Source organism: Haliotis asinina, chromosome 6 (assembly GCF_037392515.1).
Source record: "Haliotis asinina isolate JCU_RB_2024 chromosome 6, JCU_Hal_asi_v2, whole genome shotgun sequence".
Classification (NCBI taxonomy): Eukaryota; Metazoa; Mollusca; class Gastropoda; order Lepetellida; family Haliotidae; genus Haliotis; species Haliotis asinina.
Genome location: NC_090285.1, coordinates 28,866,001 through 28,891,951, shown reverse-complemented (window position 1 = coordinate 28,891,951; position 25,951 = coordinate 28,866,001). Strand labels below are relative to the sequence as shown.

At 39.1% G+C, this 25,951-nt stretch overlaps 1 protein-coding gene across 1 annotated transcript in view; it reads left to right on the top strand.

Annotated features, from left to right (window-relative positions):
• The window catches only part of LOC137287501 (uncharacterized), a 43,358-nt gene extending 17,970 nt beyond the window's left edge, over window positions 1-25,388 (top strand). The window contains exons 2-3 of the mRNA XM_067819839.1: window positions 2,794-4,819; window positions 24,743-25,388. Of these exons, the coding sequence (XP_067675940.1) occupies window positions 2,794-4,819; window positions 24,743-25,317 (2,601 nt within the window). The 3' untranslated portion in view covers window positions 25,318-25,388. The remainder of the gene's footprint in view (window positions 1-2,793; window positions 4,820-24,742) is intronic.
• Window positions 25,389-25,951: the final 563 nt, after the last annotated feature.

The following is a 25,951-nucleotide window of genomic DNA, read 5'->3' as shown; positions in this document are numbered from 1 at the left end:
TAAGTCAGTCTCATTAGTGGCGAAGGGAGGCTACTCATGGGCGAGTTTGATTGTACATCTGCTTCCAAGGAGGGAACTTCAAAGCGATTTCATGTGTTCCACTATGAGAGGAGATAAGCATAATAAGAATGAGTCAGGATAAGTATAAGTATAAATATCAATTTATTTAAAAAATCAGATTTTATGCCAATAGTTCTTGATTGCTCAACAATTTCAGAGCAGATAAACTACTGATTCACATTCTGTCCCATAAAAAGAACATAGATTACTTTCAGCAATATGCATATGGGTAGAATTCTCTGAATTAGCCTGAATTGCATCCAATTTAGTTTTGGGTCTATTGTGGTTTTGAATGATCAATCCAGAAAATTCCAGCCATCAGAACCTGGACGCTTGTTATTTTTACGTTTTTAAGGTGCTGTTAGGAGTTCATCTTTAGTTACTGGCCCTTCAGATCTGTCTGGTTTTTCCAATCTTATATATACTGAATTCCAAAAGAATTGCAACCTTTCAAACCAAAATTTCTTTCTCCTCAATGTCCTCAGTGCTCGTTACTGCCAGATGCGACTGCAGTGGGCAACTCAACATCAAAATTGACATTAACAAGAGTGGAGAACTGTGCCTTTTTCTGATGGAAGCTTATATTGCATGTTGACAGCTGATGACAGAGTGAGAGTCTGACAAAAGTGTGGGGAATGATTTTCCAGAGACTCTTGCGGGGTGGTTCAAGAATCATGTTGTGGGATGCAATTGGTCAGAACCAGAGAGTTGGCCCCCTGGCCCCTCTTGCTAATTCATTCCATGTACAGACAATGCAGCGCCATCATCAACACTCATAGAGGCCACTGATGAGACTGACTTTGAGCTGGGAGACAATATATTTAGAGGGAGAAGAAACTCCCCAAAAAGCCCCTGAACCACTGTCTCGGATTGTTACGTAACCAGTGTAGCCAATATTGCGGCAGCACAGTATGTAAGAATGAGCCCGATTCATGTTCAGCCGCTGATTAAATTCGCTGGGCGTCGTAACAACTTAAATCCTACATGTGGAAGATAAGTTAACTATTTTGTCACTTCAGTTTAAGTCAAATAATTGGTATTAGTGTTCCTAGTTATTTCCTCAAAAACATCTTTCACATACACCTTTAATTCATATGAGGGGAATATACTATCCAGTGAAATGTGTTTGCAAGTAATAGTGATAAGTTCATAATCTGAAACAAAATGTTAGGGTGTATTTGAGGTGTGTGAAAACTAAGACATATTGCTGATCTGTTCTGATCTGCCACTGAAATATTACACACTTTTGTTTTGACTATTCCTAGATATTTCCTCAAAAACATCTTTAACATATACCTTTAATTCATATGAGGGGAATATACTATCAGGTGAAATGGGTTTGCAAGTAATAGTGATAGTTTTATAATCTATTAAAGAATGTTAGGGTGTATTTGAGGTGTGTGAAAAATGTGACATATCGCTGATCTGTTCTGATCCGCCATTGATGCTTGTGGGTTATAGTTCCATAACTTCTTTCTTTCTTGTTGAATCTTATTATTTGCCAAACTGGAAAGGTGTTAGAACACTTTGTGACAGTTTTACACTTTCTGTTTTTGAGGAGTGTGTGACCGTGTTTGTTAATATTTTGTTAATGTCCATGCCATTCCGTACATGCAATAAGATTTCTGAATTAATTATTAATGTAAACAAAACTGTATCAAAGTAGATTTTCTAAGAGGACAGCTGATGTTAACACATGTGTTCTCGCGATACTTTTGTATTCTTTAACATGTTTGGGAGGGAAGGCTGGTGTGTATCATTTATTCTTTCATTCATTCACATAATTCATTCATTCATTCATTCATTCATTCATTCATTCATTCAAAATTCTGACTGAAGCAATAAACTGGCTGAAGTTAAACACAGCTGAAGTTGGGCTGGGAACGAGCCAAGTCACTGTGTGCATGACGAGGCACAAGTTAATTAGTACAAATGGTAAAGAAAGCGAGCAAGTGACCTATCCCTGTTGTAGATTATCCCTGCTTTGAGGTATCCTAATGGTACCACAGGTGGTGAATTTGTTTGTGTGAAGTCTAAATGTGATTTCTGAAAAAGTGTCAAAATTGTCAAATTTGAACACAGACCAGCATTTTGATTGTTAATTAAAATGAATGAAAGTGTGTGGTTTGAAAAACTTCCACTGATATGGTGTTTTTTTGCAGTACAATTTTTAAGTTCAGTTAGTCTCTGAAATGTACAGCAACAAATGGACAATTTCATATTTTATTCCAACCATGTTCATGTGCACATTAAACAAAATTTTGTACGAAACTGGCTTTTCTAGTATTAATGTGATATGTTGAAACAACATTTCACTTCCATTGCCGTACTTGTATGGGAACATCAGTTCATGTATGGAGATGTACCTTCTTTATGTCAATAAATGGGATGTTTTGGTGCAAATGATAATACAGTTAGTAGGCAAATGAAGTGTGATAATGACGTTAATATCTGCACCAAAATGCTGCATCTATTGTAATAGAAGAGTCTTCCATCCATAAAATTGTTCCTCTTCATCATGCAAACTTCTAAATGCCATCCACAGAAGTAACTGAAAATAGTTGCTGTGAATTGGCTCCCACGAGGGTGCATTAAGCTTCTGAACTGTCCGCATAAATAACTGTTTACAATGCATGAGGTGACATAGATTGCCCCTCTTTTTTAATTATAGAACTGAATGCATTATTTGTTAATGACCATGTAATAATTTCAGTTTTTTTTCTGTTTTTGCAGGTGGTTAAACGGACAGAGAATGAAGAATGTGTTGTGATAACCTATGACCATTTGTTTGGCATTCTTGGAGAAAACATTGATCCATTATCAATATCCATTTCTCATCGTGGAACTTGCAAAATATATATTCTGTTTAGGCCTGTAGAAATTTATGATCTAGTGATAAATGGATTGTTTGATACCGTCCACTTCTTAAATATTTTGAGACATTTTCACAAAGATGCCACATTTTGTCCAGGAATATCTTTAAAATTCCTTCAAACTGACATTCACCCAAGTGCTATTGTGCAACATAAACATCCCTTTCCACGCTGCCAGTCCGTTAACTGTCCAGTATATTGGGTAAAGTCAGATGGGTTGCTGTCTTCCAGCACATGTTTTCCATGTAATTCCTGCAGTTTGCTAATGGTAAAGACATCTGACAAATTAGATTGTGATCAGGATATTAACTTGCCAAGCGATATGGTCTCAAAATTTGCATCAAAAGAACATGATGTTTGTAATCAGAAAACAACTGAATCATCCCTCATGTTGCTTTCAAACAACCTGATCCAACCCTGTTTGCCACAGGATTCAAGATTTGACAACAATGATGATAGTGAACCATTGGTAAAACAGATATGTTCATTCAACAAGAAGAATCATAAAAGAAGTCCTGTGACAGATAAAAAGAACAGAAAACATGTTGCATTGGCTTCTATGGAACATCCTCACACAGAAAGAAACCTTACTACTGATTCTTGGGAATCGTCATCCAAGTATGTAAAATTAAACAGTTTGCATACTGCGTCAACCTCTGTTTGTGACACAGATGTACAAATATATCCAAATGCACAAATGGATGTGATGTCAGAAATGAGTATTTGTGAGTCTTCAAAAGTTAGGAGTAGAGTAGCCAAAACCATTGCTGAAGAATTGGAAGCTAATTCCACACATATATTTGAAAGAAATAAAATCAGTAACAGTTGCAGAATGTGCATTCTGATGAGAAAAGAAGAAAACTGTGACCATGCAGTTTCTGTTGAAAGTAATAATCAGATAGAAGTCAGTCCTACCGAGGGGCAAATAGCTGAACTGTGTACAAGGTCAGGGAAGCAAAACATTGATGCCTCACAGATTTTCCCATCTCAAAAAGGCACTCATTCGAAACGACTATGTGATTTGAAATATTCAGTGACACAATTTCCCAGTACAGGCAACTGTAGCACAGAAAGGACTAAGAACTACCCATTAAATATGGAAACAATGCCCTCTGTCACTGACACTGTTCCAAGTGTATTGCATTCAAAATCAGTCATTGACACACACACAGATACTCTGAGAACATCTTTACAGTTTAGGAATGTCAAGGAGAAAAGGCCCAGGATGATAAGTGCATCATTAAGACTGGATGAGGTGATTTCCCAGTTAAAAAAATCAGTCAGTAAGCCGCAGCTTTCAGTTTTACATCCACAGTTGAATGGAATACAACATACCTCACAAGAGATAAGTACTGACTCTGCCTCTGGTATACTCAACAGTGATGATTCTGAAGTCACTAATAATACTAAAAAATGGCCAAAAAGAAAGAGAAAACCATCAAAGAAAGGAATAGAATATCTTGAAAGTTTAAAGTGCAAAAATTATGAAAGGGAAGTACTCAGCAAGATAGCTAAGAGAAAAACTAGAAAAAATATCGCTTTAAAATGCAACAGTGTTGCAGTGGAAACTGTGAATTCTTTTCGTCCAGACCTCAAACGTGCGAAGGCTACAAGGATTAACAGGACAATTTCAGGTCAGAATATTGTAAGGGAAGCCTCAAATGAACAAAGAAGTTCATGCTCTATGCTGAACCTAAATGCTTCTGAAATTTTACATAAGTCTCAGGAAGGTATACTTTTGAAACCACCACGTAGAGAGGGAGAAAAGGTAACAACAAGAAAAAAGGAAAGCTCCAACCATATCCAGGCCAACAATTCTGTTGACATGTCAGCTGTAAAAGAAGATAATGCACAGACTGACACAGGGACACAGCTGAAAGGAACAGGTACAGTATGTCTGAATACCATTGACAAATTTAATTCACTTATCTGTCTAATGTTTTGAGTAACATGTATAAACAGTCTTATGTAAATTGGAATTCTTTGACAGTTATGTTAGAATTTCATTGCCACCTAAGCATTTTGATTTTCAAGCCAAATATTGTTATTTTTCCTTATCCTGACTCATGCTTAATTGCTTATCTCCTCTTCCTGGCAAGGGTAGTGGAACACCTGAAATCCCTTGAAGTTCCCTTCTAAAAGAAGCAGACTTAAAACTACACTCACCCATGAGTAGCCTCCCTTTACCCACGCACATAGTCAGCTGATCGGCCATGATTGACACTCTCTTCCTATCTCCCGACGAGGGCGGCTGGAGGCACCTAGGGTCCAGATTACAGCAAAAAGTTTTTCAACGATTCCAGTCCTTTAACTAATTTATGTTGTATGCGTTATTTTGTTTATAAATATGTGTCATAATTGGTTAAATTTGTGATTATCGTGTGTTTATATAGCACATAATTCCTCAACTCAGACAAAGTCTCAGTTGATGAAATCGTGGTTGCAGTGTAGATTCGGTTGTCAACAGTTAACCTGCACCTGAACCCCATATGTTCTTCCACTTTTTGCTGTGAATTTTGCAGAAATTTATCTCATAAATTCATTCTGTTCACAGGCGTGCTAGGGACAGACAACGTCGACTTTTATTAGCCAGGTCTAAATCGGAAATGATTTAGCTTCGGGTTACCGTTTATTATTAACTGCTGAAATTCGTTCCAGTGACCAGTTAGGCCTGTCTCCGTCGCAGCCTAAGAAGTCTAGATCTCATCGTTGCGAAGATGAAGTTGTCGACAACGGAGTCATCGCAGAATCAACATGCTTCAAAGAGGTGTCCTTTGGCGACGAGATCGTCCCTCTACAGGAACAACATATCTACGATGAGCCGCCGTTGATTCTACACAACGAGCAGATTGTCAACCGGCATAAACAACTTTGCCCTGACTGCATTGGCACCACTCCGGAACCTTTATGAGGGTCATCAGACAATGCAGACTTTGTCAGCAGCTTTGGTCATTGCAGCAGACAATTTTACGAGTCAGCCATCACTACACTCAATGCAGCCGCAGACGCCCTCATGCTACGTGAGCTTGGGAAAGCGGCCTTTTTGAACAAGAGCGAAGACTAGCTCCGTGTGATCACTCATCTAGATCTGCACTCAGTCCAGGGGATGAAGAGGAGGCGTATGTACACACATGTTCAACAAGATTGCCTCCGGCTGCTGCAACTGCTGCTCCGTGTGAAGACTACATATGCATCCACTCCAGGGGATGAACAAGAAGATCGTCAACCGTCGTCCTTGTCATGTCATCGCAGTTTGGATGGAGATCCACCTACGTTGAGTGAGTGCACATGCTCACACATCCTGCGTTCAAGTTCATGTTAGAACAAGTTCTACTCTCTCCACTACCGTTTTGACAGTGTCATGTCATCTCAGGATATGACCAGACGAAGACGCCTACAGCTACATCTATGACAGCGATTCCTGTGTCACGGTTTCATGCACTGACCGGTTTACGATGTTGGATGTTTGAAACCACACCTGCTATGGGGAACTTGCCACTCAAATGTGTGCGCAGGAACTTATATGTGACAGTTGTCATTCAACAACCATCTCTGTGTAGACACGTCTCTTCAAGGATGGGCTGCCCATCTAAACAACGATGTTGCAGCTGGAAACTGGAAGAAGGAAGATCGAACTCTTCCCATCAAACAGTTGGAGATGAAAGTCGTGATTATGCTGTCCATCACTAGTCGACAACACTGAGAGAAAGCTACTAATGATTCACACAGACAACTCAACAGTGGCTTTCTCCATTAACAAGCAAGGGTCAATGAGATCGCCATCTCTGCTACAGCTGTTGTTTCATCTCTTCGACATGGTCGACAGTCTGAATCTCCAAATGAAAGCATGTTACATACCATTAGTCTGCAACATCATAGCAGACATCTTATCTTGTCCTCTTCGTCCATCACCAATAGAGTGGATGCTGTATCAACTAATGAGCCAGACATTCGGCTCACAGCAAATAGACTTATTTGCAACAAGGTTCAACAAACAGACAACCTTTGTATCACCGGTACCAGATCTGTTAGCCTGGGCAACAGACGCCCTCAGCATCCCATGGGAAGGACTAAACGCGTTTGCGTTTCTCCCTCCGGTGCTGCTACCAAAAGTTATTGAGAAAATAAAAGCAACCAAGAGGTTACAACTGACTTTGGTCATGCCTTACTGGCCAACTAGACATTGGTTTCCAACACTCATAGAGGAGTTAGGACAACCAGTGCTACAACTACCAGAGTGGAAAAATCTTCTCGTCCACCCCCACATGAAACAGGCACACGACAACCCACCTGCGTTCCGACTTCACATGTGGAACATATCAAAATCTGTTTAAAACACAGAGGATACTCGGAGAGAGCAGCGAAGGCAGTTACTTAAGCCTTATGGAAATCCACTTGCACCCTTTATGACGACAAGTAGAAGCGGTTTGAGACATAAGAAAGGAAGAAAGGCTTCACGGCGATGAAGGCTACATATCCGCAGATAGCAGAATATTTATGTCACCTACGACATTCCAGAGGTCTGAAAGGCTCTACATTATCTACATATTTGGCAGCTCTCATCTCAGTCATCACCATGGAAACGGGAACCAAACTGACTCAAACTCAAACTCATTTGAACTGCTAACTCAGAAGACGCTGTTTTTATTTGCCTTGGCTACAACTGCACGAATGTCAGAAATTCATGCTCCAGACTTCAGCTGCACAAGCTTTCATGCAAATCATCAGCAGACAGCTCATCTGGGTCTGCGATTGGATTTTATTGTGAAAACTAAACTGCCAGATCAACCGGATAGACAATTCCACATACCTGCATTATCTTCAATCCTGGGCCCTCATGATACTCAAGATGTATCCTTAGATCCAGTCAGAGCATTGAAGATATACATCGCACGCACCACAAATGGTGGTGGAGACTACAATTGAAACAATACAAAGATTATGATTTGTTGACTAATAAAAAAATGGGTGTAACCTACAATAGCCAATGAAATACAGAATAAACAAAATGGGGTGTGTCCTACCATTACAACTTCAGTGACCAGACAGGGGGAGTACTTAATCTTTTAATCCTGTTATCTAAGTGACATTAATCTTGTTGGCACATTTACTGGATGCTTGATTGCTTACTCTGGGCTGGATCTTTAACGACCCTTAACTGGTGTTTGCATAATGTTATTTTACTGTAGGTGATGGCATGTTTACCTCATCAAAGCAGTTTATTAACCTGTCTAGACATAACCCTTGTCTTAGTGAATGGTTTGTCTTACAGTGGTGTTCTGATTACCTCAGGCTAGGATTTTTAACTATGAAATTGTGTGGTCATAACTTATACCTTTTTCAATAGAATGCCTGTGAGATAAGCTTTACTACTTTTGAGAGGAGTCTTGTCTAAGCTATTACTGATACAAGATGAAACTAATATTCTATATTCATATTTTCCTAATATTTGAATGCCAATATATTGCTTGTACTGGTTACAATTTATAATGAATTTTGGTATGAATTATCATTTCTTGGTATGAATTATCATTTCATGATAACACTATCTCAGTGTGGATCAGAGCTGTTATATTGAGAGCAGTAGAAGGATTGGAACCTCCACGAGCCTCCCACCCACACGAAGTCAGAATCTAGGCCTCTACACTAGCGCTACATGGGAATTGCTCGCTATCAACTATAATGGAGGGCTGCTTTTGGAAGTCAAACGCAGTGTTTGCCAGCCATTATCTATGAGACAGCCATTGAGGACGTCTCTGGCATTCATCAGTTTGGGCCTCTTGTCTTTGCTCAGCAACTAACAGTGCCTGGAAGGCGCTGAGTTCACTCAGCCATTTTATCACATGACTTTATGGAAGCCAGACGCTCTGCAGAATAATAGTGGAAAGTCCACGCGCACGTCTTGAACAGACTAGCACGAGTGATTATGACCCTGTACTCGTAATGAAGATACTTGTACGTGAAGAAGGGTCGCAACTAGTCTCGATTGCTATATCTTGACATTTAGTTGTATCAGTAACTAGCAGGACGCTAGTTACATTTGATGTCATCACCTGCAAGTCAGCGAAGTCATCTACGGAAGACAAGTTCAACTGGATGTGATCCCCCCAGAATCTACAATGAATTTTAGAAGAACAGGATCAAATTATCGCTGTTATAAGTTATTGGGGGGGGGAATTATTTGATGTAATTTTGAACAGCCAGCAGAATCCAGCATGGCCTGACCCACCGCTGTTTCCGTCACATTCTGTAAGCAATTAAAGGGGCACTGATGCGGAGCGAATAATGTTTCTCGCCAACGGTCTAATTACGAAACCAAACCGCAATTTGGTCAGCGCCCGCTCCTTCGACCGTGACGGACAAAGGAACTGGGCTCCTGTCCATATTAGCAGAATTTTTTCACCTAAACAGTCAGGAGGCCGGATGCCCATCATATGCCATTTGTTTAAAAATATCCATGGTATTCCTTGTCCGATCGTAACCAAATATCCCAGCAGTGTAGTACTTTTCGGATGCTTGGATGGTATAGTTACTGATCCAATTTGATCCTATTTCTGCGTTTTTAACCTCGATATTTAATCATGTCACATGAAAATATGATGTCTACAGGCACGTAGCAAGCCATCTGTTTCAGTACGGAAGATTGCAAAGCTTTATATTTAGGTAGTTTTAAGTGTTGGTTGAGCTGTGATAGCAAATATCATACGTAAATTTTGGTAGCTATGGTAGCTACAATGGTTTCTTATTTATGATAATAAAAACACACAATTGATTTATTTGAATTTGTAAACAAAAAATGATGACTTTGCCTTTGGTAGAGAAATCTGAAAATTTTCTTACGTAAAAAAACCCTTATTTCACCTATTTACCAAAGTACACAGCAAATGCCAGTGTGTATTCCTTATGTAATGAAATTCCGTTGGTATCCTCAAAACAGTTTCGGCCCATAAGTGTTTTCAGGCTGCATGCGACACAGAGATTACATCTTCCTTGCTGTAACTCGCGCTTGCATGCGACACAGAGATTACATTTTCCTTGCTGTAACTCGCGCTTGATGGTGTAAATACACGTTATATTTGTCATCATTCCCTGGATGTCAATTAATGATTTTTTAACAGGTATGATTAGTAGTAACACCACTTCGGTTACTCAACAAAGGTTCCCATTTGGCATTTCTCCTGTCTGGAGTAAATACTCAACATTATAAATTAAGGTCTGTAATGGCAAATGTATTGTATGTTATGTAATATGTGCATGTAGGTGATGCAAGAGGTTTTATCAGCTGAGTTACAAAAGCAAACATCGATCAAAGGATTAACCGATAACACACTGATTGATTAATTACTTTTATCTTCTAGCGGATTTGTCAAAAGGCAGTGTGTGTAGATGACAACACCCTGTCGTAAAGTGTGAGTGCAAAAACAACATCCTCCCTTCAAAGAATTAACGTTGATTGATTGATTGCTCATTATTGGTTTACTAAATTACTTAGAATAGTGGACATCATACAATTAGTTGCCAGGTGTGCTACCTTGGGAGACCAATGAGAGGTTTATCTGGTTTTCACCAACGAAAGACGTGAAACGATGTGTTACTTTTTCGCAAATGAGACAGTTGTAAGACACGCGACACAGAGCAGGATTATTTACCAGCTGCAGATGAATGGAATACGATTTCTTTTATGTGGATATTGATGGATACACTCCTGAACAAGGTAGTAGCCTGACATTGTTGCTATAAAATTAGTCTGTTTTACATTCATTATTTGCATTTTGTATTAAATTTATTTGTTGTAGCATTCAGCAGAATCTGTATGACAGAAAACAGACACTAGATTGCGTATGTGTGTGAAATAGGATCCACATTGGCAATCTATACAATGTATAAATGTTGCTGTTATGTTAGAAATTTACTATGAGTATAAGCAGATCGCGTGTTCTTTTATTAATTTTCAGAATCATACAAATGACAATAAACTAATTAGGGTTATGAGGCAAAGTATAGAGACGTACATTGGCTTCTTTATGTTTCCGTCCTAATAGTTTTTTACCATTTCTACTACTGGCAGATGATTAACTTTCATTGTTTCATTTGTTTTCATAATACATTTGTAATGAAGTAAAAAATGACTTCACCTCAGCTGATCTGTCTATAATTAAACTATCAGTTGCGCCTACGGACTGCGCAGCAGAGGTCACGAACCAGTCACGAATTCTGGGATATCATCCGGGTACTCACGGGAGAAAAACAATAACAAAAGTTTACACCAGTCCTCGGAAATTGCTCCGCATTAGTGCCCCTTTAAGCATGAGTCAGGATAAGGAAAAGTATGTAATCCTGACTCATGATGAAAGCCCTCCCAACCGCCCCTCACAGGCATGCTAAATTCCTGTAATTCTCGTGTTGGGCGATTATTAAGGAGAGAGTGACAATCACTGGCGATCAGCTGACCATGTGCGTGGGTAAAGGGAGGCTACTCATGGGTGAATGTATTTTTACGTCCGCTTCTTTTAGAAGGGAGCTTCTACTTCCACTACCTTCACCAGGAAGAGGAGATAGGCAAATAAGCATGAGTCAGGATAAGTATAAAATATCAATTTTATTCCGAAATTACATTTAACTTGTAGAGTTGTGGAGTTGTCATTTTTCAACAGGGCTGTAACTGTTGGACAAGGTCCAGGTCGTTCCAAACATTGTTGTAAATGACATAGTCTCTGGACTCATTAGTTCCCTGAGATCAAGACAACACAGTTGGGAGCATTCGATTTTGAAGTAAGTCCCCAAACATGCTATATCAATTATTGGAGCAGTAACAGTTTACACCTCTATGTGGTCTAGACTTAAAAATGTAGTAGACTTTTAGCAGTTTAAGACTGTAGAAGTTTTTGCCATAATCATTAGTTATACAAGTTACATTATATTTTTTTTATTATATGTGGCCTAGAAGTTCAAATAATTTATTAATTAAAATCAATAGGAAATTCTTTTATATATTTGTAGCCTTTGCAGTGAACAACATCATTCAGTTGCCTCCAACTTGAACGTGGACATTCCTCACCATGACATTATGCACTGTGTAATTTTGTGATGTTGTATATTAAAATACTGTTTTTAAAGGTCTCATGGACCTGAAAAAACAAAAGTAAAAAAACGGAACTAAAAGCATACAATCGCAAATCGAAAGTGAAATATTTTGTACTCGGGTTCACTTCCCTCGAAATTAAGCACCCAAGAAATTGAAATGGGTATGCACTGAAGTGTATAGTCTTTCATTGGCAGCTTCATTTGCCAGTACCATTACTAGGGCTTATGTGTATATGGTGATGATCTGTTTGATTGCCATTTTAGACGCATGGTAAGTAATAAGAAAGTAAGATTCTTTAGGGATAACAACTCCTTTTATCTTATGTGATGTGACGTTTCGATGTGGATTGATACATCATTGTCAAGCAAAAGTGACAATGGTATAAGAATCCATGCCCAAACATCACATCATATACAATGGAAGAAGTTGTTATTTACAAGGAATGTATATATAGATTGAGGTTTGTAAATACATGCCATCTGCATTTGTGTTCAAACAATCAGTAAATACTGAGATGGTGAACTACTGTGTGGCTGGAAACAGTCATTCGTCCAAGGACAAACACATATTCTTCTATGTTTCCATAGACATATATTTAAACATTTCAGTTTTCAAGCTGAGCAATTCTTCACAATATATTTAGTATTTCTTATGCTACACATTCTTGCTGACAGGGAGCAGTGTGGGAGCAGTGTATTTTTATTTTTGAAGACCCAGGATGCTTGTAATCATAAGAAACGTCTCTTGTTCTCCACCTTGGATCACAGTGATAATAGTTGCCTTCCCGGGTTCAAGCCGTGTGAGCCTAATCGCAATTGGTGCAGTGCAGCACAGCTGTTGAAACCAATTTTCACCCCAGCATTGGGGTGAATTAGAGAATTGTTTGTATTCTGATTTGATGGTTTTCTTTTTCATTGCTTTATATTTCAACTTTATGAGTTGAATTTGCATTTTTGATAAGTTGTTTCTCTAAGTCCATATCGAAAGGTATCAAAATCAGTAAAGTGTTTTGTGGTGTATGTGACCTTTAAGACTGATTTTTTAAGAAGCAGCAAATTACAGCAGAACAATTACCGTAGTAAAGGTGTTTAATCATATATTCATGATTTTGTGTGCTTACACTCGTAAATTGGATGACTTTTGTGCTAAAGTTAAATTTTGACAGGGTGCATATTTTGTGTCCTTTCTGATTTTTATCACGTAATTCGATGCTGCTTATCTGTGTTTGATAAATATTTCTGTTTCCTAAAAAAGTTAGCAAAACTAAATCAAATTAAGCTCAAATAGTCATTAATTATGTGACACTTTTCTGTATCAGTTGAAGATTGTAGTTTTTAATATGAATTACGTATTGTTTATTACTTATTATTTGACACTCCTAGTTTCTGAACATCAGGTTTGTTGGCTTGAATTCGTCTCAGGCTGCATATTGTCCTATTCCAGAGAAATTTGAAAGCATCATTTTCCAAGGCACTGTTTCCTGGACATTATTATTATTATTATAAAAAGTTTTACATTGTCATATATACCAACATGATACTTCAAATGAGCCATAATATTTTACTTTGAAAAAGCCGAATTACAATATCTGTCAAAAAGATGTTTGTTTGATGATTGAAATATATGTGTACTTACTTTCCCTTCATAAGTTTCTCAGAAATTCTTGTGCCCGGAACTGTGTCAAACATAACGCCTGCACATTTAACATTTACAAAGTCTGTGCATAAACTTAAATTAAACTACTCAAAAAAGAAACGCATATTTAGTATTTTTCCATGTAACTTTTCGGATTTGAATCATTGGTGTCTATGTAATCAGTATATATCTGGTGAATGCAAACATTTGCAAACATTTTCGAGTTTGAATCCATTTTCATTGAGGACAACACGCCAAAATGCACCAAAATCTCTTTTCCTGTGAACAGGAAGAAATTCATACGTTTCCTTTCGGATGCATATTCCATGCGTCATTTTCAATAGAAGTCGGGGGGTTTCAATGCTCTTGCCACAGTTGACAACCTTAAATTTGGTATTTAAGTCATGCCTAGACTTACTGAAGCTCAGCGCAACAATGCGATTGGTCATTTGGAGGCTGGGGAGTCGCATTCTGCAATTGCAACTCAACTGAATGTGTCACAGAGTACCATAGCAAGACTTTGACATTGCTACCAGCAGCAAGGATCAACACAGGTCGACCCCATGTGACCACACCCAGTCAGGACAGGTTTATTTTCCTTTTCCATTTGTGGAACAGGTTCACCACAGCATCCTCCACAACATTGGTAGTGCCAGGACTCAGAACAATTTCTGATCAGACTTACATGAGCCTGGTATTCATTCCAGAAGACCTTTGCAAGGACCTGTCCTTACATGTCATCATCGGCAACAACGCAGACAGTGGTGTTGCCAACATCTCCCATGGCCATTGCATTATCTTCAGTGATGAGTCACGTTACATGCTGCGACGTCCCAACGGAAGAGCATGTGCATATCGTAACGAATGCTACACTCCAAATTGTGTATAGGATGTGGATTGATTTGTGGTAGAAGTGTCATGGTTTGGGCTGCAATCTAATAGAGAGGCAGGACAGATCTCATTCAGGTCCTGGGCAATTTGACAGCTCGACATTACCAGGATGAAATCATCAGGCCTCATGTACTTCCTTGCATGAACATGCCAGAATGTCATTTTTGAGCATGATAACACTCAGCCGCATACAGCAAGAATAATCAGGGATTTCCTTGCCCAGAACAACGTTCAGGTTCTTGATTGGCCCTCACGATCACTGGATCTTAGCACTATTGAACATTTGTAGGATGTATTGGATCGTCATGTGCGACAGTGTGACCCTCAGCCACAGATGTTGCCTGCTGTGTTTGTGGCCTTGAGGTAAGAGTACCAACTCATTCCCAGGCAATGCATCCACAATCTGGTCCAGTCTATGGGACGCCGTTGCCAAGCAACCATTGATGTCAATTGTGGCCACACAAGATACTTACTGCTCTGCGACCTTGACCTTGGAACACTTGTCAATTGTGACCTACAGTTTCTTGCAGCATTGGACCTTTGATGTTCATTCATTACTGAACCTTAAATGGGCACTGATGTGGAGTGAATAATGTTTCTCGCCAACCGTCTAATTACGAAACCAAGCTGCAAATTGGTCAGCACCCGCTCCTTCAACCGTGTCGGACAAAGGGACTGGGCTCCTGTCCACATTAGCAGAATTTCTTCACCCTGAAAAGTGAGGAGGCCGGATGCCCATCACATGCCGTTATTTAAAAATATCCATGGTATTCATTATCTTATTGTAACGAAATATCCCAGCAGTGTAGTTTTTTTCTGATGCCTGGATGGTATAGTGACAATTTGATCTTATTTCTGTGTTTTTACCTCAATATTTATTCATGTCATATGAAAATATGATGTCTACATACACGTAGCAAGCCATATGTTTCATATAAGTCCGAAAGATTGCAAAGCTTTATATACTCATGGAAAAATTTAAGGGAATGCATGAAATAGCTGTGACTTTTAACCTTTGAAACTGTAAGTTCATACAGATGAAAAGGCTTATGTCAAGTGATGAAAATCAATATCGGGTGTGTGCCCCATGTCTATGGAGAACTGCTTGGCATCGTTGTGGCATGTTGTGAATGAGTGTACTGATGGCACCAATCAGAATTCTACGCCATTCTTCCTGGAGAGCTACGAAAAGTTCATCCAAATTGTTGGGTTGAACAGGTCTGTCCCGAACATTGCGGCTGAGAACATCCCAAAGATGTTCAATGGGGTTAAGGTCAGGACTTTTATAAAGTCATTGCAACACCCAGACACCTGCAGCCCTCAGTCTGTCCCGACAAACATGAGCGATGTGAGGGCGGAACTGGAACAATTGACCTGCTGTATGTGCAAAGGGCATCACAATCGGGTTAAAGATTTTGTCACGATATCATACACCTGTTATCAACACACACAAGATCTGTTTTGTGGTTAAAGGTAACCCCGCCCCACACCATAACAGAGCCCCCTCCAACAATCATGCTGTTTGATGGTGCAGGCACTGTGACGTTCCCCAACGCATCTCCAAACTCGAATTCGACCATCATTATGGTCTAGTGTGTACCTGCTCTCATCACTAAACATGGTGTTTCTCCATTGACGTACGGTTCTTCCTCCATGGTTCGGTGCCCACTGCAGTCTCAAGCTCTTGTGTTGACCAGTCATGTTGATTCCAACCAATGGACAGCGGCTTTTTAGACCAGCCGATTTAAGACGATTACGCACTGTACAAGAACAAATTCTGACATTTGTTCTTTGCCTGAATTCCGTATTGATTTTGGAGGAGGATTTGAACCTGTCTTGCAGAGCAATAAGGCGTAGGGTCCGGTCATCCCATGGGGTGATTTTCTTTCTGTCCCCAACCATGCCTCATTTTGACATCACCAGTCGCTCTATAGATTCCAAAGTCTGGATATCACGCTAACAGACTTGTGAAAAGTTGTTGCAACCTGTCATAATGAGCTTCCACCATTAACCATGCCAACTGCCTCCCATTTCCCAGTGCCAAAGTTAAGTACTGTCTCCCCAAGTTAACAATGAGTTTAACCATTGTGTTTGACAGTGCACATACATGTCGGGTGTAAATCTAAGTGCATGTAACTTTAGCAGCATGTAGTGCACGTGCATGGAAAGCGTTATGGTGAGTTTGAGTGAACTGCTCTTCACGAAAACGATAATACACGGCGCTGAAGTTAGTAAACAGAACTTTTGAATTGCCCTAAAAAACATGCATTCCCTTGAAGTTTTCCATGAGTATATTAACTATCTATATGCTTAAAGCTATTAGAAATGCATTGCTTAATTTGGAATGTGAACAACATCAGAACATCACAGTTCTGTCTTCATTATATCTTTTCTTCAATGAGTGTGCTTGTGTCCGAGGGAATGGGACTTAAAAAGTTGTTGAGTTCTAACCAAAGGTGGTCCGATTAATGATTTTGTGTAAATATATTTTCTGTGTTCTTAAAATGCATTTCCACTTGGGTACTGCATAAACAAAATATGACATTAACATTACAAATTTAAAGATTTTAACCTAAAGGATAATTCTCACTAATGAGTTTTGTGGTTCATGCTGAACAACTCTGAGAAACAAACTCTGTATGATGGTTAACAGTTGGCATCCACCTTACCCTATTGACGACCTGTGACACCTCTGCATACCTGTCACATGCAGAGCTGACCTACCTTGACAAATGTTGACCTTACTGATCCAACACTGCTTCTGTTACAGGTCATTGGCTCAATCCGTCTGCGTTCTACTGTTTATTTTGTTGACAGTTACATAGACAGATTCCATCATACAAATGGATATCTGTGATTTACAATATGATTAGGTTGTCTGACAAAACATCCACTTGCAAAGTTTGAGATCAATTGGATCATTGGATGAAGAGCTATTTACAAAAAAACGGGCCCACATGTATTTCATGCCAAACTATAGTAACTGCTCTATTGCCAGAGTGGCCACTGACTGACATGAAAAAAGTCTGTATATACAGATGATAACAAAGAGTGATTACACAGAGTGTAAAGATATCTGTGGAAAGATACCAAACGCGCCTCGTGAGGTTTCAGTTATGATATTTAGTCGCCATCAATTCAGTACAGCATGTCTCTGATTTTCAGACACAGTAGGTTTATCTCCAATCTACCATGACCCATTTAAAATCGAACTTCCTCGCTCTGCGGTAGACACTTCGTGATCCGGCAAGGGATGAGAGGTCAGTTGATCTCGTCTGTAAAGGGAGTGGTTGGTGTCTTTCGTATTTTTCAAACATTTCAACATAAAAAGTATTCTGTCTAAAGAAAACAAACAACTGTTTATTTAATGCAATAATGTGATACCTAAGAGCTTGTTTTTATCATTCCAATGACTGAAACCAGCCTATTGTTTTGTTTGCTGTGATACTCTATCCCCTTGGTTACACAATAATGGAATCGTCTGACCTAATTATTTTCATGGAAGTAGAGTTACGCAACAGTTTGAAATGGCGGACAAGTGAAAGTGGAAAATACTTGACTGGATGTGGAATCAGAACCCTCCAGAATTGAAGATTAGATCCTTTTGTGATAGACCTACGATCTGTATCTCATGAAAAACTGTTGATTTTTACGCTCAGCGAGTGTCGATTGTACTCTCATGTACTTGCCTCCACCCTGGCATGCGGCAAAAGAGTGACAGTGTCATGTTGTCAAAATGTGTGTACACGACTAACTGGGGATTCCTGGAAACTTTGTTTTCATCATATGGATGGATTGAGGCCAAGCTTTTCTCAAAGTGTACGAACATAACAGTGACTGCCTTGGGGGGATGATGGCAGAGCAGAACTCTGGTGGTTCAAGTTTTTACATATAGATATTATTGTGACATGATGGAGTATGAGTAGCATAAATCTGGTGTTTCGCCAGAACCGTTATCTTGCGAATTTCCCATTCTACATGGAAACAAATATACCATATTCGAGGTAGGTAAATGCTTACTAACGTTTTGCTGCACAATTTTATATAGATAGGGGTGTATTTTGGCAAGGCATTCTGACTTATGTGTTAGATATTGTTTATGTTAGGGGCTGTGTATTGTAATTGAATGTTTTTATAATAGAGAGTAATATGATAGTGAAATTCCCATAGAATTGTGGAGGAAATATCATATAATTGTATTTTTTGAGTTTGAATAAATGTTTTTTAACAGCTTTTCGATCATGACTGTTGTGTTCATATTAGTCATGTTGGTGGTCAAGCTGAAGTAGTGTGGCAATCTTGTATATACATGCGTAGTGAAGCACAGTGAAATCAGACGCATGTTCAATCCAAAAATTTTGAACTGCATAGACCTATGTGGCAAATTCCCAAGTCAGCGTCAAAATCCATGGAATTGTTGTTGTTATGACCTGCCATCATTGTGGTCAAATGGAAGTAGTTCTCACAATAAGACTTGTTAATGCGAGGTGAAATGGCCTAAAATCAGATGGCGTCAATCCAGAATTGATTTGAGTGATCCGTGTGATTTTTCTGAACAACCAATCAGAAACCAGTATTTTCTTGAGTCATGGTAGAATCTATGTTAAAGTCAGTGGACATTTTCGATTCATGAGGAAGAGCAGAAATTGTTTGAAGATCTAAGTCAAAATCTTCTGCTGCCTGGTCTGTAGACATGAAAAGGTCTAGTTAATCGACCTCTGCTACTGTTGGAGGCATCCCAAGTGTATGATGATTGGGATCTGGAGTCCAAGGCTCTGATTAATGCAATCTCTGAAAGGAGTTTGAATGAGCTGATGGAGGAGGGCGAGATTTCTTTAGCAGAAGAGTACAGCCTAGTATGTGCTAGGAAGGCCAAAGCTAACTTTTCATTAAGATTCCTCACAATTATAGCATCCTTAGACCTGATGGCTAGCTGATACTGGCAAGTAAAGGGGACAAAGGAAACTAATGGTGTCAAAAGAGCTGTTCCTTGGCCACTTCCGGTAGATTCCTCACTGAACCTAACCGATGAATTTACTCCAGGGCAGTCAGTTGACCCAGTGTAGTCATGTCGTTTGAGTGGCATCTGATACACCCAGATGAATAACATCAAGAAAGGAATGCGCTAGGGTAGCCTCACGATTGTCTAAGGTGTCTTTCTTAACTCCCAAGTAATCTTGGAAGATAGGTGGCAGTAGTGCACAGACCCCTACAACAAACCAGTTAATTTAGGATAAGATATCAATTAAAGATCTAGCTGTCTGATCAATTTCCTGTAATTCCTTGATTACAATGGATTTGGGAACCCTTTCATTGCTCTGGAATCCAGTTGGTTATAGTGTCTGACCAGCTCTGGCGGATAGCTCAGTATTATCCATCATAAATGGAGCATACTGACCAGGTGTTAACCACTGATCCTTGGACAGATTAAAAGAGTCCAACACTGCTTACACCACTGTTGAATGAAAGATATATATCTCGAGAGTTCATTTGGTGTGGGAGGGGAACATCCCAAAGATCCAAGTTCAACATGGATTTCTGATTAGGTTGTCTGACAAAACATCCACTTGCAAAGTTTGAGATCGATTGGATCATTGGATGAAGAGCTGTTTACAAAAAAACTGGGTCCACATGCATTTCATGCCAAACTATAAAGAAGAAAGTGGTTATTGAAATGTCCACACAAGATACATTGGAGGGTTTCTCTTTATCACTGTTCCTGGTACCCAAGAAGGGTAGATCTTGGGATCCTGGATCAATAGATCTTGAGATTCTCAGCAAGAACAGAGCAAATCATGGTTCACAACATTCTGGCAGTTCACTCAAAAAACAGGGATTTGTAATGGATACAACACAGTTGATCAGATCCTCAACAGCTTCCGTGTACAATGCCAAGTGGCACTGATTTATCGAGTGGAGACAATACCAACAACACCTTGACTCGCCCATATGTATCCCATTGATAGCAGGTTTTGTACTATGTCTCAGAAACACCAAGAAGCTTGATCATAGTACTATCGAAGGGTATAGGTCTGCCATTTCTTCAGTGTGTAATATTCAAGGACTTGCAGTAGACTCTAATAGCTCCCTTCACAAGCTAATAAGATCCTTCCAAATAAAAGATATTCTGCACTAGCAGTATTTCTTAAGTTCATTTGATGCCTAGTTCTTCATTCCCTGCAGAAAGCACCCTACAAATCAATTCACTGAAGATCCTATCATTGGAGACAGTCTTCCTGCTAGCTTTTGGTTGCCATAAGAATCTCACCTTAGATTTTAGTTCAGTCAGTTTTGCAGAAGGATACAAGGAGGTAACATGAAGAACCTTACCTGAGTTTGTGGCCTAGAGCTAGGCCTCTTCTAGTTGCCCTTTAGGCCAGAGTGTTTACAGGATTCCGACAAACTTCTCTGTCAGATTAGACAGATTACTTTACCCCATACAAATGAAGTCAAATCAATCAAATTTGACGTTTGTGTTACGTTAACTGTTATATGTGTCTTGGGTCAAAGTGAGGGTTCCAGTGAAATCCCTTATCTAACTGGCGTGCTGGACTGCTTGGGGGAATTAACTCAGCAAAGAGTCTCAAGTCACAAGAAGCTAATTACATCTTTATTAACAAGAAATAGAATAACAAAGGTGGCCACAGAGAGTCGGTACAACCATCTGGTCTGAGGGTTAGAGCTGACCTGTGTTGGAAGTCTAAACCCTACTGATGAACAAATGGTGGTGGAGACTACGATTGAAACAATACAAAGATTATGATTTGTTGACTAATAAAAAAATGGGTGTAACCTAAAATAGCAAATGAAATGCAGGATAAACAAAATGGGGTGTGTCCTGCCAGAACAACTTCAATGACCAGACAGGGAGAACTTTTAATCCTATTTTAAGTGGCATTAATCTTGTAGGCACATTTACTGGATGCTTGATTGCTTACTCCGGACTGGATCTTTAACGACCCTTTACTGGTTTGCATGATGTTATTTTTCAGTAGGTGATGGCATGTTTACCTCATCAAAGCAGTCTATTAAACTATCTAGACATAAACCTTGTCTTAATGAATGGTTTGTCTTACAGTGGAGTTCTGATTACCTCAGGTTAAGATATTAACTCTGTGAAATTGTGTGGTCCTAACTCATACCTTTTTCAATAGAATGTCTGTGAGTCTTTGTCTAAGCTATTACTGATACATGATGAAACTAATATTCTGTATTTATATTTTCCTAATATTTGAATGCTAATGTATTGGTTGTGCTGGTTACAGCTAATAATGAATTTTGGTATGAATTATCATTTCATGATATAACCTTAAAGAGGACATGACATCATTAACTCAAGGTGTCATCACAGTCATCTGATAACACAGTTTTGTTTACTCCTTCACACATTGATTGTTCCCATGTGATGGATTAATCGACGAATATTGAAGATTGAATCATATTATACAATCATATGGTATTAGTTGTTTCAAAGGCATTTTCAAGTTGGTGGAATCAAACTAAAAGTGCTTTATGGTTCAACTTCTTTATTATACAAGGTCACAACGTTTCGAGACAGATTCTAGTCTCTTCTTCAGGTGAGGTTGTATAATAATGAAGTTGAACCATAAGGCACTTTTAGTCATATGGTATTACTAAAACACCATAAGTTATTGTCTCTGTTATAGTTATCATATTCCTCCACTTAAAACTAATTTAGCTGACTAAATTAGTGGTATTCCTGTAAATTATAGTCTGCATAGACTTTTGTTCCATATGTGGGATTCAGGCAAACCTAATCTAAAGAGAATGTTGACATAATTGTGAATGGTGCTCTGGTGTACCTAACATGGTAGGGAGGATCATGTGACATGTAGAAAGGATCTTCCTTTCCTCCAGTGAGAAACAGTACACAGTGCATGTTATCACTACAGCTCTTCAGGGATAATGGTTATGACCAGATAACCAATCCAACTGCTACCGACACGCCCCAGCGACATCCCCCGCTGCTAAATTGACATATCTTATAATTGTTTCATGGAATCAAGTCCTAAGTAAGAAGGTATCCATCCTCAGAGTATGCTCAAGATGCCAGTCATCATCCAGAACTCAAGAACAGTTTCATGTCTAACATTTTTAGATTTCAAAACACTGTAGACTGTGTTCATTTCAAGGATTAGAATTTAGTCAGATTGTTTCTTCTTTTCGCTTGTACATATACATTCACTGCAGTGTTGCTTGATGTGAAAAAAGAGAAGCCTAACAGGTTGCTCTTATGTATGGAGCTTAATGTGGACAGAACAGGCACGCAGGCACGCAGGCACGCACGCACATTGGGGAGGGGCAACAACTGTCTAAACAACTCATCTATGAAAACGATAGATTCCAGAGATGGGTGGTCATTTGTTGGAGTCTTACCCACTGATCCTCTCCTTGTGACATACTCGTCCCTGTTTTCATTATTTATACTATTGAGAGCTAGTAAAAAAGCATTCATAGTCTTCAAGTGATTGAGAAGTCACGATGCTACTGACCTCATCCAAAAATTTTTCATGCATTAATGCAATACAATACAATACAATACAACTAGATATTTGTATAGCGAAGATTTCCAGTCAGTTCAACTCTTCAAGGGCACTCTGTTTTTCCCTCGATCATTGGATGTCCATCACAACAGTACGTAGTATTTTTTCAATCTCAACTCCCTGGGGACTATACAGCTCTTGCAGCTTTACCAGGCACACCGAGTTAATGTGGCTTTCCCATCCTTACAAGGTACCCATTCACAGCTGGGTGGACTGGGACATGTAGTCACAGTACTATGTCCATGTTTACTGCACGTTGCTGTACCTGCAACTAGGCATTTGCACATATTTGTGTGGCCACCATCTGGTCATCTACCAAAGGATTCGTGTGTTCCTTTAAGTGCAGTACGCGGTTGTGTACTGCACACTAGGGGTTGTGATAACAAGGAAAGAGTCTGCACACAAAGTTGACTCCAAGTTTTTTACACCCAGTCACCAGTGGGCTCGATCCCAGCACCTCCAAGCTTGCTGGATTAGTAGCCTGGTGCCTTAGATAGCTCACCCAACGGGCCTCCAATTTCTTTCTTAAGTATCTGTATCAGTTACCCTACCTTATATAGTAAGCAGTTGGCACAAAGGGGGTATTTCTGTGAAGGACAATGTGATGAATAATTACTGTCTTGATCCAGCTTCCTGATGGCTTTCTCACAGTAAGATCAACCAAGCTTAGAATTTTGGTCACATCTTGGATATCATTTTTATGGAAAATAAACATGCTATAATACAATGTATGTGTATAAAGAATTGTCTTATCCCAAAGAAAAACCTCCCACCACCCACTGTCACCAAGATCAAGTTGTTCCTCTTTAAAGTTAACAATTAGCAGTTGACAGGGATGCAATATGTGCACATAATTCAAGAGCTTGGGCAAACACTAGTATAGCAGCGGTCTCCATACCAATGTGTCAGCATGAAGGTTGTTTTAATCATCAACCACAGTAGGGAATTTAGGAACTGAGTTTGTCTCTTTTACTGTTCTGTCTTTTGTGTCAAAACAGTTTTTGACAGTTTATTTTTCTTTTTTGATGTTACTGGTTGGGAACTTGAAGAATGCAGAAAAAGTGGTGCAATGAAATCTGTATTCCAAAGTTATTTCCATTGGTGGATGCGTTTTTATACCTTGGGCACTCACAGTTATGGCCCTTCACTGTTGTCATATCAGGCTGTCCAGAAAAGGCGACTTTGCTTGTCGTAAGAGGCGACTAACAGGATCAGGTGGTCAGGCTCGCTGACTTGGTTGACATGTCATCGGTTCCCACATGCGCAGATCGATGCTCATGTTGTTGATCACTGGATTGTCTGGTCCAGACTCGATTATTTACAGACCACCGCCATATAGCTGGAATAGTGTGGCGTAAAACTAAACTCACTCACTCATTTCAGGCTATGCATATTGTACAAATCGGGACATGACTGTAAGCAGTTTTGGTAGAGTATGTTCTTAGGACTTCATGTGACTAATGGTTTGGTAAACATTTTCTTTCATATTATTCATTATTATACTCTCATAATTCTAATATGCCGTAACTCTGTCAGACAGTGTTTTCATGTGGGAAGATGAAACTGACAGTGTGGCATAATATTATTATTTGTAAAAGTACAATATATTGTAAAAGTGTCAATTTTTGTTTCAGTCAAAGGGGAAGAAAGGCGTAAGCCTACTCAGTGTCCAGTGTGTTATGAATTCTACAGCAATGAAAGAACCCTTGGCAGGCACATGAGGATTCACAATCTAGTAAGGCCTTTTAAATGTCCTGTTTGTGAGAAGTCATTTGTTCAGAAGATCACCATGAAGGTTCATATGCGTTTACACTCCGGGGAAAAACCACATCAGTGCATCATTTGTGGGAGATTATTTGCTCAGAAGAGTAATATGGAGACTCATGTTAGAAGACACCTTGGTGTCAGACCATACCAGTGTGATATGTGCAGCAAGGGATTTAGTGACAAAGGTAGCTTAGGAGAGCACAAGAAGATACACACTGGTGAGCAGCCATATGTCTGCACTGTTTGTGGTAAATCATTTAGTCAGAGAGCAAATATGCGAACACATTTTCACCGACATCAAGAAGAAAAAACATACTCTTGTCTGAAGTGCAAAGAGTCTTTTAATAAGAAGGAATGTTTATTGAAACATGCTAAAGAACATGATACATCCATGCAAGGAACAAGGGAGAAAGAAGATCAGCTCGTCAATGCTTTTATTTAGTACCTAAATAAAACTCAATACTGCTGTGCATCAACTATAAAAAAAAATAATTATAATGTGTGGTTGGTCCATATGTAAGTAAAGGCTGAGAAACATCTGAATGAAAGTTTAATTTCCCAGTATTCTTTCATGCGAACAGTTTGAAATATAAGCCCCATAAGCAGTCCTAAGGACAAGGGACTAGGTTTTCGAAATTCTGTTAGTTCTATGATAGTCATAAGCCAGTGTTGATGTTTGGTACTTACGACTATCTTAGCGCTAAGAGAGCTTCGAAAAACTTTGAAAACCAAAATGTCTTTGACTTACAGGAAGGTTTGCTGGTGATTATTTATACCTTACAGGGATTTCTTATATCGGAAATTATTCTTTGAAAGATATCACTTTCCTTAGAAATACTTCCTTGGTTTAACTTTGTATACTAGGCACATGAAGAACCTGTGAATTGTCAAAATATTATCCCAGTTCTTAAGTATGATGACAATGTCAAAGGTACATATACTAGGCACATACAGAATCTTTGCATACAAAAATTTAAAATCTGAATTTATCAAACCTTTGTAGTAGACACATATTATGTCCGCAGACCCTTGTTTTGGTGGAGAAATGTTGTTTTACAGATGAGTCCAGGTTTAAC